At 52.5% G+C, this 15,069-nt stretch overlaps 1 protein-coding gene across 6 annotated transcripts in view; it reads right to left on the bottom strand.

Moving 5' to 3' along the window:
• Nucleotides 1–15,069, bottom strand: part of KDM1A (lysine demethylase 1A) — a 165,308-nt gene that overhangs the window by 61,195 nt on the left and 89,044 nt on the right. For all 6 annotated transcript variants that reach the window (XM_075336111.1, XM_075336106.1, XM_075336107.1 and 3 more), the window contains exons 12-14: nt 11,001–11,074; nt 546–657; nt 334–466 (exon numbers count right to left, since the gene is read on the bottom strand). In XM_075336111.1, the coding sequence (XP_075192226.1) occupies nt 334–466; nt 546–657; nt 11,001–11,074 (319 nt within the window). The remainder of the gene's footprint in view (nt 1–333; nt 467–545; nt 658–11,000; nt 11,075–15,069) is intronic.

Below are 15,069 nucleotides of genomic sequence, written 5' to 3'. Positions count from 1 at the left end.
GCTCTCGACTTGAGTAACGAGTACAATGGAAGTCAATGGGAAACTCGAGCATTTTCCTAAAAAATTCCTATTGACTTCCATTATACTCGGTACTTGAGTCAAGTCCGAACTGCTTGTTTCGAGTACTGAGCGCTCAAGCATCTTAGTGCTCGATCATCACTAGTTAACATGAAGTAATGTGTTTTTTTCTGATAATTGGACTTGTTTCTTGCGGTTGCGTGAAGCACTAGATATGATGATAACACAATAAGATTAGTACAACTTTCCACTTCCAGGGTGATACCAAATCGACCAACACTAGTGGAAAAAAAAACAGATTTGCATGGGACTTACCAGAAGCTGTGTAGCGCACTTGTCGGACGGCAGTGTTAAGCTTGATATCAAGACCTTCTGCCAACGCCACAGGGACACAGGAATAACCGTTACGAACAGTCAGATGGCTGCCGGTGAACTCGAAGTCATCATCCTGCCAGACATGAGGAATGATGTTATAGGGGAAAATGTGCAGCGCGTACACATGATATAAGAAAACCAACAGACATTACCTGATCCCAATGCTTCAGAGAAAGTGTAGAAAGGGGGGTCGCATTAGCAAACTCTAAATTTGCAAAATGCCAGTCAAGTATCTGTCTGTCCCGTGACGACAAGTACACATCACTAAGAAAAAAAAATGGACACAGAAAGGTGAGAATATGGAATGAAGGGAATTTTGTTTACTTACCGTAAATTCCTTTTCTTCTAGCTCCAATTGGGAGACCCAGACAATTGGGTGTATAGGCTATGCCTCCGGAGGCCGCACAAAGTATTACACTAAAAGTGTAAAGCCCCTCCCCTTCTGCCTATACACCCCCCGTGCTCCCACGGGCTCCTCAGTTTTGGTGCAAAAGCAAGAAGGAGGAAAAGAATTATAAACTGGCTTAAAGTAAATTCAATCCGAAGGAATATCGGAGAACTGAAACCATTCAACATGAACAACATGTGTACACACAAAAAAACAGGGGCGGGTGCTGGGTCTCCCAATTGGAGCTAGAAGAAAAGGAATTTACGGTAAGTAAACAAAATTCCCTTCTTCTTTGTCGCTCCATTGGGAGACCCAGACAATTGGGACGTCCAAAAGCAGTCCCTGGGTGGGTAAAATAATACCTCGTGATAGAGCCGTAAAACGGCCCCTTCCTACAGGTGGGCAACCGCCGCCTGAAGGACTCGTCTACCTAGGCTGGCATCCACCGAAGCATAGGTATGTACCTGATAGTGTTTCGTGAAAGTGTGCAGGCTCGACCAGGTTGCTGCCTGACACACCTGCTGAGCCGTAGCCTGGTGCCTCAAAGCCCAGGACGCGCCCACGGCTCTGGTAGAATGGGCCTTCAGCCCTGAGGGAACCGGAAGCCCAGCAGAACGGTAAGCTTCGAGAATTGGTTCCTTGATCCACCGAGCCAGGGTTGATTTGGAAGCCTGTGACCCTTTACGCTGGCCAGCGACAAGGACAAAGAGTGCATCCGAGCGGCGCAGGGGCGCCGTCCGAGAAATGTAGAGCCTGAGTGCTCTCACCAGATCTAACAAGTGCAAATCCTTTTCACATTGGTGAACCGGATGAGGACAAAAAGAAGGTAAGGAGATATCCTGATTGAGATGAAAGGGGGATACCACTTTAGGGAGAAATTCCGGAACCGGACGCAGAACCACCTTGTCCTGGTGAAACACCAGGAAAGGGGCTTTGCATGACAGCGCTGCTAGCTCAGACACTCTCCGAAGTGAAGTGACTGCTACTAGAAAAACCACTTTCTGCGAAAGGCGTGAGCGAGAAATATCTCTCATTGGCTCGAATGGTGGTTTCTGAAGAACCATCAGCACCCTGTTCAGATCCCAGGGTTCTAACGGCCGCTTGTAAGGAGGAACGATGTGACAAACCCCCTGCAGAAACGTGCGTACCTGTGGAAGTCTGGCTAGGCGCTTCTGGAAAAACACAGAGAGCGCTGAGACTTGTCCCTTAAGGGAGCCAAGCGACAAACCCTTTTCCAGTCCAGATTGAAGGAAGGACAGAAAAGTGGGCAAGGCAAAAGGCCAGGGAGAAAAACCCTGAGCAGAGCACCACGACAGGAAAATTTTCCACGTCCTGTGGTAGATCTTGGCGGACGTTGGTTTCCTAGCCTGTCTCATAGTGGCAATGACCACTTGAGATAACCCTGAAGACGCTAGGATCCAGGACTCAATGGCCACACAGTCAGGTTGAGGGCCGCAGAATTCAGATGGAAAAACGGCCCTTGAGATAGCAAGTCTGATCGGTCTGGTAGTGCCCACGGTTGGCCGACCGTGAGATGCCACAGATCCGGGTACCACGACCGCCTCGGCCAGTCTGGAGCGACGAGGATGACGCGGCGGCAGTCGGCCCTGATCTTGCGTAACACTCTGGGCAACAGTGCCAACGGAGGAAACACATAAGGGAGCTGAAACTGCGACCAATCCTGAACTAAGGCGTCTGCCGCCAGAGCTCTGGGATCTTGAGACCGTGCCATGAACGTCGGTACCTTGTTGTTGTGCCGGGACGCCATGAGGTCGACGTCCGGCACCCCCCAGCGGCAACAGATCTCCTGAAACACGTCCGGGTGAAGGGACCATTCCCCTGCGTCCATGCCCTGGCGACTGAGATAATCTGCTTCCCAGTTTTCCACGCCTGGGATGTGAACTGCAGAGATGGTGGAGGCCGTGGCTTCCACCCACATCAAAATCCGCCGGACTTCCTGGAAGGCTTGCCGACTGCGTGTGCCGCCTTGGTGGTTGATGTATGCCACCGCTGTGGAATTGTCCGACTGAATTCGGATCTGCTTGCCTTCCAGCCACTGCTGGAACGCTTTCAGGGCAAGATACACTGCCCGTATTTCCAGAACATTGATCTGAAGCGAGGACTCTTGCTGGGTCCACGTACCCTGAGCCCTGTGGTGGAGAAAAACCGCTCCCCACCCTGACAGACTCGCGTCCGTCGTGACCACCTCCCAGGATGGGGGTAGGAAGGATTTCCCCTTCGATAATGAAGTGGGAAGAAGCCACCACCGAAGGGAAGCTTTGGTCGCCTGAGAGAGGGAGACGTTCCTGTCGAGGGACGTCGGCTTCCTGTCCCATTTGCGTAGGATGTCCCATTGAAGAGGACGCAGGTGAAACTGCGCGAAAGGGACTGCCTCCATTGCTGCCACCATCTTCCCCAGGAAGTGCATGAGGCGCCTCAAGGGGTGTGACTGGCCTTGAAGGAGAGATTGTACCCCTTTCTGTAGTGACCGCTGCTTGATCAGCGGAAGCTTCACTATCGCTGAGAGGGTATGAAACTCCATGCCAAGGTATGTCAGCGATTGGGCCGGTGTCAGATTTGACTTTGGCAAATTGATGATCCACCCGAAACTCTGGAGAGTCTCCAGGGTAGCGTCGAGGCTGTGTTGGCATGCCTCTTGAGAGGGTGCCTTGATCAACAGATCGTCCAAGTACGGGATCACCGAGTGACCCTGAGAGTGGAGGACCGCTACTACAGTAGCCATAACCTTGGTGAAAACCCGTGGGGCTGTTGCCAGGCCGAACGGTAGTGCCACGAACTGCAGGTGTTCGTTTTCTATGGCGAAGCGCAAGAAGCGCTCGTGCTCTGGAGCAATCGGTACGTGGAGATAAGCATCTTTGATATCGATCGATGCAAGGAAATCTCCTTGGGACATTGAGGCGATGACGGAGCGGAGGGATTCCATCCGGAACCGCCTGGTCTTTACGTGTTTGTTGAGAAGTTTCAGGTCCAGGACAGGACGGAAAGACCCGTCCTTCTTTGGGACCACAAACAAGTTGGAGTAAAAACCGTGGCCCTGTTGTTGAAGAGGAACAGGGACCACCACTCCTTCTGCCTTCAGAGTGCCCAGCGCCTGCAGAAGAGCCTCGGCTCGCTCGGGAGGCGGGGATGACCTGAAGAATCGAGTCGGGGGACGAGAGGTGAACTCTATCTTGTAACCGTGAGACAGAATGTCTCTCACCCAACGGTCTTTTACCCGTGGCAGCCAGGTGTCGCAAAAGCGGGAGAGCCTGCCACCGACCGAAGATGCGGAGTGAGGAGGCCGAAAGTCATGAGGAAGCCGCTTTGGTAGCGGCACCCCCGGTGGTCTTTTTAGGACGTGACTTAGACCGCCATGCATCAGAGTTCCTTTGATCTTTCTGAGGCCTTTTGGACGAGGAGAATTGGGACCTGCCCGCGCCCCGAAAGGACCGAAACCTCGACTGCCCCCTCCTCTGTTGGGGTATGTTCGGTTTGGGCTGGGGTAAGGATGTATCCTTTCCCTTGGATTGTTTGATGATTTCATCCAAACGCTCGCCAAACAATCGGTCGCCAGAAATTGGCAAACTGGTTAAGCGCTTTTTTGAAGCAGAATCTGCCTTCCATTCCCGTAGCCACAAGGCCCTGCGTAGTACCACCGAATTGGCGGCTGCAACCGCCGAACGGCTCGCAGAGTCCAGGACAGCATTAATAGCGTAAGACGCAAATGCCGACGTCTGAGTGGTTATGGACGCCACCTGTGGCGCGGACGTGCGTGTGGCTGCGTCAATTTGCGCTTGGCCTGCTGAGATAGCTTGTAGCGCCCATGCGGCTGCGAATGCTGGGGCAAAAGAAGCGCCGATAGCTTCATAGATGGATTTCAACCAGAGCTCCATCTGCCTGTCAGTGGCATCTTTGAGTGAAGCCCCATCTTCCACTGCAAGTATGGATCTAGCTGCCAGTCTGGAGATTGGAGGATCCACTTTGGGACACTGAGCCCAACTTTTGACCACGTCAGGGGGAAAGGGATAACGTGTATCCTTAAGGCGCTTAGAAAAACGCTTATCTGGACAAGCATGGTGATTCTGGACTGCCTCTCTGAAATCAGAGTGGTCCAGAAACATACTCGGTGTACGCTTGGGAAACCTGAAACGGAATTTCTCCTGCTGAGAAGCCGACTCCTCCGCCGGAGGAGCTGAGGGAGAAATATCCAGCATTAGATTGATGGACGCAATAAGATCGTTCACTATGGCGTCCCCGTCAGGAGTATCCAGATTGAGAGCGGCCTCAGGATCAGAATCCTGATCAACTGTCTCCGCTTCATCAACCAGAGATTCCCCCCTCTGAGACCCTGCACAATATGATAATGTCGAGGGAAATTCTAAGCGAGCTCGCTTAGTCGGTCTGGGGCTGGGGTCTGTGTCAGAACCCTCAGCCTGGGACCCATGAGATACCCCGGGAGGACATTGTTGGTCCAACTGAGGTGGGCCAGGGAACAAAGATTCAACAGAGTCCCTGTGCTGAGATACCGGCCTGGACTGCAAGGCTTCTAGTATCTTAGCCATAGTCTCAGAGAGTTTTGCAAACTCCGTCCCCGTCACCTGGACAGTGTCAGCAGGTGGCGTCCCCCGGGGCCCCTCTTAGCAGAGGCTCTGGCTGAGTAAGTGCCACAGGGGCCGAACAGTGCACACAATGAGGGTCAGTGGAACCTGCCGGTAGCGGGGTCGTACATGCGGCGCAGGCAGCATAAAAAGCCTGTGTTTTGGCACCCCTGCCTTTCGTGGGCGCCATGCTATTATCTTCCCTGAGCAACACAATAGGGTATATAGCCAGAAATCAACTGTGCACCATACAGTGTAAAATATATATACCATAAACATATAATGTTACACTACTGCACAATGGGGCTAGCACCACAGGTGCTGCTTACCACCCGCTTAAAGCGGTTGTGAGGCCACCAGAGTCCCTGCCTGGGTCTCCCAGACTTTGTCCCCCTCTGCAGCGTCCGAGGAGCTGACAGGAATGGCTGCCGGCGTCCTGAGGAGAGGAGGGAGCCGTGGGCGTGACCCAGAAAGTGCGGGAACTGGTGCCCGCACTGTGCACAGTGAGGGGGGTGGAGTATGCAAAGCATGCTCCAGCCCTCAGTGCTGCTCGTTCTGTGCAGCGTCCCGCCCTTCCCCTGCCTGTCAGGGCTGGGGGTGGGAAGAAAGGAAACTAGGCCGCAAAAAGCCGGGGACTCTAGTAATAAACGCGGCCGCCGTAAAAGCGCGGCCGGCGTGGAAGTCCCCGGCACACTACAAGTCCCAGCCGCGCCGCGGTGTTTCCATGGCAGCGGCGGTCAGTGCGGCAGTCCCTATACATAAACACACTCAGCAGCGCTGAGTGTGTAATGGCACATATTAACCCGGTCAGCGCCGAGGTCCCCGGTGCACTAGCACACCCAGCAAAGCTGGAGTGTTGCTGTGCGCTGTCCCCACAGGGATACAGAGTACCTCCAAGTAGCAGGGCCATGTCCCTGAACGATACCCGGCTCCTATCCAGCAGGCTCCACAGGAGTTGTGGATGAAGCACGGTCTCAGTGCCTGGAGACCGATAGGATCCCACTTCACCCAGAGCCCGAAGGGGGATGGGGAAGGAAAACAGCATGTGGGCTCCAGCCTCCGTACCCGCAATGGATACCTCAACCTTAACAACACCGCCGACAAGAGTGGGGTGAGAAGGGAGCATGCTGGGGGCCCTATATGGGCCCACTTTTCTTCCATCCGATATAGTCAGCAGCTGCTGCTGACCAATCTGTGGAGCTGTGCGTGCATGTCTGCCTCCTTCGCACAAAGCAAAAAACTGAGGAGCCCGTGGGAGCACGGGGGGTGTATAGGCAGAAGGGGAGGGGCTTTACACTTTTAGTGTAATACTTTGTGCGGCCTCCGGAGGCATAGCCTATACACCCAATTGTCTGGGTCTCCCAATGGAGCGACAAAGAAAATCCGCTTCCCAGTTTTCCACGCCCGGGATGTGAACTGCGGAGATGGTGGAGGCCGTGGTTTCCACCCACATCAAAATCCGCCGGACTTCCTGGAAGGCTTGCCGACTGCGTGTTCCTCCTTGGTGGTTGATGTAAGCCACCGCTGTGGAGTTGTCCGACTGAATTCGGATCTGCTTGCCTTCCAGCCACTGCTGGAACGCTTTTAGGGCCAGATACACTGCCCTGATCTCCAGAACATTGATCTGAAGTGATGACTCTTGCCGAGTCCACGTACCCTGAGCCCTGTGGTGGAGAAAAACTGCTCCCCACCCTGACAGACTAGCGTCCGTCGTGACCACCGCCCAGGATGGGGGTAGGAAGGATTTCCCTTTCGATAATGAAGTGGGATGAAGCCACCACCGAAGGGAAGCTTTGGTTGCCTGAGAGAGGGAGACGCTCCTGTCGAGGGACGTCGGCTTCCTGTCCCATTTGCGTAGGATGTCCCAATGAAGAGGACGCAGGTGAAACTGCGCGAAAGGGACTGCCTCCATTGCTGCCACCATCTTCCCCAGGAAGTGCATGAGGCGCCTCAAGGGGTGTGACTGACCCTGAAGGAGAGATTGCACCCCCGTCTGTAGTGAACGCTGCTTGTTCAGCGGAAGCTTCACTATCGCTGAGAGGGTATGAAACTCCATGCCAAGATATGTCAGCGATTGGGCCGGTGTCAGATGTGACTTTGGAAAATTGATGATCCACCCGAAACTCTGGAGAGTCTCCAGAGTAGCGGTGAGGCTGTGCTGGCATGCCTCTTGAGAGGGATCCTTGACCAGCAGATCGTCTAAGTAAGGGATCACCGAGTGACCCTGAGAGTGGAGGACCGCCACTACTGCAGCCATGACCTTGGTGAAAACCCGTGTGGCTGTCGCCAGGCCGAACGGCAGTGCCACGAACTGAAGGTGTTCGTCTCCTATGGCAAAGCGCAGGAAGCGCTGATGCTCTGGAGCAATCGGTACGTGGAGATAAGCATCTTTGATATCGATCGATGCAAGGAAATCTCCTTGGGACATTGAGGCGATGACGGAGCGGAGGGATTCCATCCGGAACCGCCTGGTCTTTACTTGTTTGTTGAGCAGTTTTAGGTCCAGGACAGGACGGAAAGACCCGTCCTTCTTTGGAACCACAAACAGGTTGGAGTAAAAACCGTGACCCTGTTGCTGAAGAGGAACGGGGACCACCACTCCTTCTGCCTTCAGAGTGCCCAGCGCCTGCAGAAGAGCATCGGCTCGCTCGGGAGGCGGAGAAGTTCTGAAAAATCGAGTCGGAGGACGAGAGCTGAACTCTATCCTGTAACCGTGAGACAGGATGTCTCTCACCCAACGGTCTTTTACCTGTGGCAGCCAAATGTCGGAAAAGCGGGAGAGCCTGCCACCGACCGAGGATGCGGTGTGAGGAGGCCGTAAGTCATGAGGAAGCCGCCTTGGTAGCGGCACCTCCAGCGGTCTTTTTAGGGCGTGACTTAGACCGCCATGGACCGGAGTTCCTCTGATCCTTCTGAGGCCTTTTGTACGAGGAGAATTGGGACCTGCCCGCACTCCGAAAGGACCGAAACCTCGACTGTCCCCTCCTCTGTTGGGGTAATTTTGGTTTGGCCTGGGGTAAGGATGTTTCCTTTCCCTTGGATTGTTTGATGATCTCATCCAGCCTCTCACCAAACAAACGGTCGCCAGAAAATGGCAAACCGGTTAAGGACTTTTTGGAAGCCGAATCTGCCTTCCATTCCCGTAGCCACAAGGCCCTGCGTATTGCCACCGAATTGTCGGCTGAAACCGCCGTACGGCTCGCAGAGTCCAGGACAGCATTAATAGCGTAGGACGCAAATGCCGACGTTTGAGAAGTTATGGACGCCACTTGCGGCGCAGACGTACGTGTGAGTGCGTCAATTTGCGCTTGACCCGCTGAGATAGCTTGGAGTGCCCATACGGCTGCGAATGCTGGAGCAAAAGACGCGCCGATAGCTTCATAGATGGATTTCAACCAGAGCTCCATCTGTCTGTCAGTGGCATCCTTGAGCGAAGCCCCATCTTCAACTGCAACTAAGGATCTAGCCGCCAGTCTGGAGATTGGAGGATCCACCTTGGGACACTGAGTCCAGCCCTTGACCACGTCAGGGGGGAAGGGATAACGTGTATCCTTAAGGCGCTTGGAAAAACGCTTATCTGGACAAACTCGGTGTTTCTGGACTGCCTCTCTGAAATCGGAGTGATCCAGAAACATACTCGTTGTACGCTTGGGGAACCTGAAACGGAATTTCTCCTGCTGAGAGGCTGACTCCTCCGCTGGAGGAGCCGAGGGAGAAATATCCAACATTTGATGTATGGACGCGATAAGATCATTCACTATGGCGTCACCATCAGGAGTATCAAGGTTGAGAGCGGCCTCAGGCTCAGAATCCTGATCAGCTACCTCCGCTTCATCATACAGAGAGTCATCCCTCTGAGACCCTGAACAATGTGATGAGGTCGAGGGGATTTCCCAGCGAGCTCGCTTAGGCGGTCTGGGGCTGCGGTCCGTGTTAGAGACCTCACCCTGGGATCTATGAGACACCCCGGGGGAACATTGTTGTTCCAACTGAGGGGAACCAGGGGGCACTGATTCCACAGTGCCCATGGTCTGAGATACCGGTCTGGACTGCAAAGCTTCTAGAATCTTAGCCATAGTCTCAGAAAGTCTGTCAGTAAAAACTGCAAACTCCGTCCCTGTCACCTGGACAGTGTTAGCTGGTTGTTCCCCCTGGGCCACCCTTAGCAGAGGCTCCGGCTGAGTAAGTGCCACAGGGGCCGAGCAGTGCACACAATGAGGGTCAGTGGAACCTGCCGGTAGCGAGGTTGTACATGCGGCGCAGGCAGCATAGTAAGCCTGTGTTTTGGCACCCCTGCTTCTTGTGGGCGCCATGCTGTTGTCTCCTTTGAGCAACACAACAGGGTATATAGCTAGAAATCAACTGTGCACCATACAGTGTAAAGTATAGCCTGTAAACATATAAACTATAATTACACTTCTGCACCAAGTGGGGCCAGCACCTGAGGTGCTGCTTACCGTCCGCTTAAAGCGGTTGTGTGGCCACCAGAATCCCTGCCTGGGTCCCCCAGCGCTTGTCTCCCCTCTGCAGCGTCCGAGGAGCTGACAGGAATGGCTGCCGGCGTCCTGAGGAGAGGAGGGAGCCGTGGGCGTGACCCAGAAAGTGTGGGAACTGGTGCCCCACTGTGCACAGTGAGGGGGGTGGAGTATGCAAAGCATGCTCCAGCCCTCAGTGCTGCCGTGCTGTACAGCGTCCCGCCCTTCCCCTGACTGGCAGGGCTGGGGGCGGGAAGAAAAAGAGACTAGGCCCAAAAGCCGGGGACTCGAGTTATAAGCGCGGCCGCCGTATAAGCGCGGTCTGCGCGGAAGTCCCCAGCGCACTAACAGTCCCAGCCGCGCCGCAGTGATAACAATGGCAGCGGCGGTCAGCGCGGTAGTCCCCATACAGTAACACACTCAGTGATGCTGCAGTGTGTAATGGCACAAACGCGGTCAGTGCCGCGGTCCCCGGTGCACTAGCACACCCAGCAATGCTGGAGTGTCGCTGTGCGCAGTCCCCACGGGGACACAGAGTACCTCAAAGTAGCAGGGTCATGTCCCTGAACGATACTCGGCTCCTATCCAGCAGGAGCACGGTCTCAGTGCCTGGAGACCGATAGGATCCCACTTCACCCAGAGCCCTAAGGGGGATGGGGAAGGAAAACAGCATGTGGGCTCCAGCCTCCGTACCCGCAATGGATACCTCAACCTTAACAACACCGCCGACAAGAGTGGGGTGAGAAGGGAGCATGCTGGGGGCCCTGTTAAGGGCCCTCTTTTCTTCCATCCGACATAGTCAGCAGCTGCTGCTGACTAATCTGTGGAGCTATGCGTGCATGTCTGCCTCCTTCGCACAAAGCAAAAAACTGAGGAGCCCGTGGGAGCACGGGGGGTGTATAGGCAGAAGGGGAGGGGCTTTACACTTTTAGTGTAATACTTTGTGCGGCCTCCGGAGGCATAGCCTATACACCCAATTGTCTGGGTCTCCCAATGGAGCGACAAAGAAAAGGGACTGTACAGCATTTCTGTCCCTAACAAATCTAATTTACTTATTTTATATAGGATTATATAGTATTAATTCAAATTACACATCCCAAATTCTGACATGAGAAAACACTGCTGGAAAAGAGAATGAACATTTACCTTGGAGGATTGGCTTCCAGTTCTTGTAATTTCTCCTCCAGCTTTCCCTGGGCCTCGGCCAGCTGGTCGTATTCCTGTAGTTAACAATATGGTAATTGCAGCGTGTTAGCAAAGTTATTAGACATTAAAAGTGTTTGTTTGTTTTTTTAATTGTAGACGTGTTGAGGATGCATGTCAAATAACCTACATGATAATGGGGGGAGTTTATTAGGGGTAAAGTTTGGACACACCTTCTCATCTCTAGAACAACTGTTAAGAGGAGACTTTGTGCAGCAGGCCTTCATGGTAAAATAGCTGCTAGGAAACCACTGCTAAGGACAGGCAACAAGCAGAAGAGACTTGTTTGGGCTAAAGAACACAAGAAATGGACATTAGACCAGTGGAAATCTGTGCTTTGGTCTGATAAGTCCAAATATGAGATCTTTGGATCCAACCATCGTGTCTTTGTAGAAAAGGTGAACGGATGGAGTCTACATGGCTGGTTCCCACCGTGAAGCATGGAGGAGGAGGTGTGATGGTGTGGGGATGCTTTCCTGGTGACACTGCTGGGGATTTATTGAAAATTGAAGGCATACAGAACCAGCATGGCTACCACAGCATCTTGCAGCGACGTGCTATTCCATCCGGTTTGCGTTTAGTTGGACCATTATTTATTTTTCAACAGGACAATGACCCCAAACACACCTCCAGGCTGTGTAAAGGATATTTGACTAAGAAGGAGAGTGATTGGGTGCTACGCCAGATGACCTGGCCTCCAAAGTCACCAGACCTGAACCCAATCGAGATGGTTTCGGTTGAGCTGGACCGCAGAGTGAAGGCAAAAGGGCCAACAAGTGCTAAGCATCTCTGGGAACTGCCTCAAGACTGTGGGAAGACCATTTCCGGTGACTACCTCTTGAAGCTCATCAAGAGAATGCCAAGAGTGTGCAAAGTAGTAATGAAAGCAAAAGGTGGCTACTTTGAAGAACCTAGAATATAAGACATATTTTCAGTTGTTTCACACTTTAAGTATTTCATTCCACTTGTTTTAATTCATAGTATTGATGCCTTCAATGTGAATCTACAATTTTCAGTCATGAAAATAAAGAAAACTCATTGAATGAGAAGGTGTGTCCAAACTTTTGGTCTGTACTGTACATCATCTGGTTGGCACCACTGGTACGTTTTTTTTCCTTTTTGTTACAGTTTTTTTTGGTGTTTTTGACTTACAAGTAGCCCAACTTAGAAAAGCAAATCTAAATGGGGGTAAGGTAGGAACCCCTGGATCTTGGTATACTGCCTCCATATGATTTCTTTGTTGAAGCTTTGGCTGTCATTATACCGATAATGTGGACTCTGGGTGCCACTACTGTGAGGGGATGGGAGCTAGATATGGCTTCCTACCCTTTTTCAGAGCTGAATGTGGAACTCAAAGTGTGCAAAGTTGAGGACCTCTAATCTACTGTGTAGAGATACAACACAGCAGAGTTAAGGCCACGTCACACTAAGCAACATCGCTAGCAACATCGCTGCTGAGGCACGACTTTTGTGACGTAGCAGCGATGTTGTTAGCGATGTTGCTGTGTGTGACATCCAGCAACAACCTGGCCCCTGCTGTGAAGTTGCTGGTTGTTGCTGAATGTCCTGGACCATTTTTTAGTTGTTGCTGTCCCGCTGTGAAGCGCACATCACTGTGTGTGACAGTGAGAGAGCAACTGAATGTGCAAGGAGCAGGGAGCCGGCTTCTGAGGACGCTGGTAACCACTGTAAACATCGGGTAACCAAGAAGCCCTTACCTTGGTTACCCGATATTTATCTTCGTTACCAGCGTCCGCCGCTCTCACACTGCCAGTGCCGGCTCCCTGCACACGTAGCTGGAGTAAACATCGGGTAATTAACCCGATGTGTACTGTGGCTAGGAGGGCAGGGAACAGGGAGCCGGCACTGGCAGTGTGAAAGCGGCGGACGCTGGTAACGAAAGTAAATATTGGGTAACCAAGGTAAGGGCTTCTTGGTTACCCGATGTTTACATTGGTTACCAGCGTCCACAGAAGCCAGCTCCCTGCTGCCTGCACACGTAGCAGAGTACACATTGGGTAATTAACCCGATGTGTACTGTGGCTAGGTGTGCAGGGAGCCAGCGCTAAGCGGTGTGCGCTGGTAACCAAGGTAAATATCGGGTTGGTTACCCGATATTTACCTTAGTTACCAAGCACAGCATGCTTCCTCGTGTAGAGACGCTCCAGCGATCCCTGACAGGTCAGGTTGCTGGTGGGATCGTTGGAGCGTCGCAGTGTGACATCTCACCAGCAACCTCCTAGCAACTTACCAGCAATCCCTATCAGGTTGTATCGTTGTTGGGATCGCTGGTAAGTTGTTTAGTGTGACTGGGCCTTTATGTATCACTACAAACACTTCTAGATCTCATCTCACAGCAGCCGGGGGGGGGGGGGGGGGATGAGAGCCAACTATAAACAGAGATCTGGGAGGTGTTTTTTGTTTACGGCAGCTTATGTACAAAGAAAATGTACTACGGATTGTTCACTCGCCATTATTTTCCATGGTCTGCCTGTATAAACAAGCTATTAAACAACAATCTTTTGGAAAGAAGGGAATTTTGTTACTTACCGTAAATTCCTTTTCTTCTAGCTCTTATTGGGAGACCCAGACGATTGGGGTATAGCTACTGCCCTCCGGAGGCCACACAAAGCACTACACTAAAAAGTGCAAGGCCCCTCCCCTTCTGGCTATACCCCCCCGTGGTATCACGGGTTCTCCAGTTTTAGTGCCAAAGCAAGAAGGAGGAAGCCAATAACTGGTTTAAACAAATTAACTCCGAATAACGTCGGAGAACTGAAAAACCGTTCAACATGAACAACATGTGTACCCGCAAACAACCAAGAAATCCCGAAGGACAACAGGGCGGGTGCTGGGTCTCCCAATAAGAGCTAGAAGAAAAGGAATTTACGGTAAGTAACAAAATTCCCTTCTTCTTCAGCGCTCTATTGGGAGACCCAGACGATTGGGACGTCCAAAAGCTGTCCCTGGGTGGGTAAAGAGATACCTCATGTTAGAGCTGCAAAACAGCCCTCCCCTACGGGGATGTCACTGCCGCCTGCAGGACTCTTCTACCTAAGCTGGCATCCGCCGAAGCATAGGTATGCACCTGATAATGTTTGGTGAAAGTGTGCAGACTCGACCAGGTAGCTGCCTGGCACACCTGTTGAGCCGAAGCCTGGTGTCGTAGCGCCCAGGACGCACCCACGGCTCTGGTTGAGTGGGCTTTCAGCCCTGAAAGAACCGGAAGCCCTGCAGAACGGTAGGCTTCCAGAATTGGTTCTTTGATCCATCGAGCCAGGGTGGCTTTAGAAGCCTGCAACCTCTTGCGCGTACCAGCGACAAGGGCATCGGAACGGCGTATGGGCGCCGTGCGGGAAATGTAGATTCTGAGTGCTCTCACCAGATCTAGCAAACGTAAATCATTCTCATACCGGTGAACCGGATGAGTGCAAAAGGACGGTAAGGAGATATCCTGATTAAGATGAAACGAGGATACGACCTTAGGGAGAAACTCCGGAATGATGCGCAGCACTACCTTGTCCTGGTGAAACACCAGGAAGGGAGCCTTGGATGACAGAGCTGCCAGCTCAGACACTCGCCGAAGCGATGTGATCGCAACGAGAAACGCCACCTTCTGTGACAGGCGAGAAAAGGAAACTTCCTTCAGAGGCTCGAAAGGCGGCTTCTGGAGAGCAACTAGAACCCTGTTCAGATCCCATGGATCTAACGGCCGCTTGTACGGGGGTACGATATGACAAACCCCCTGCGGGAACGTGCGCACCTTAGAAAGACGTGCTAGACGCTTCTGAAAAAACACGGATAGTGCTGAGACTTGCCCTTTGAGGGAGTCTAGCGACAAGCCCTTTTCTAACTCCTATTGTAGGAAGGAAAGAAAAGTAGGCAATGCAAATGGCCAGGGAGACACTCCCTGAGTAGAGCACCAGATTAAGAAAATCTTCCACGTTCTGTGGTAGATCTTAGCAGACGTGGGCTTCCTAGCCTGTCTCATGGTGGCAACGACCCCTTGGGA

Source organism: Anomaloglossus baeobatrachus, chromosome 2, assembly GCF_048569485.1.
Source record: "Anomaloglossus baeobatrachus isolate aAnoBae1 chromosome 2, aAnoBae1.hap1, whole genome shotgun sequence".
NCBI lineage: Eukaryota > Metazoa > Chordata > Amphibia > Anura > Aromobatidae > Anomaloglossus > Anomaloglossus baeobatrachus.
The sequence above is the reverse complement of the archived record's forward strand: the minus strand, read 5'-3'. Positions and strand labels throughout refer to the sequence as shown.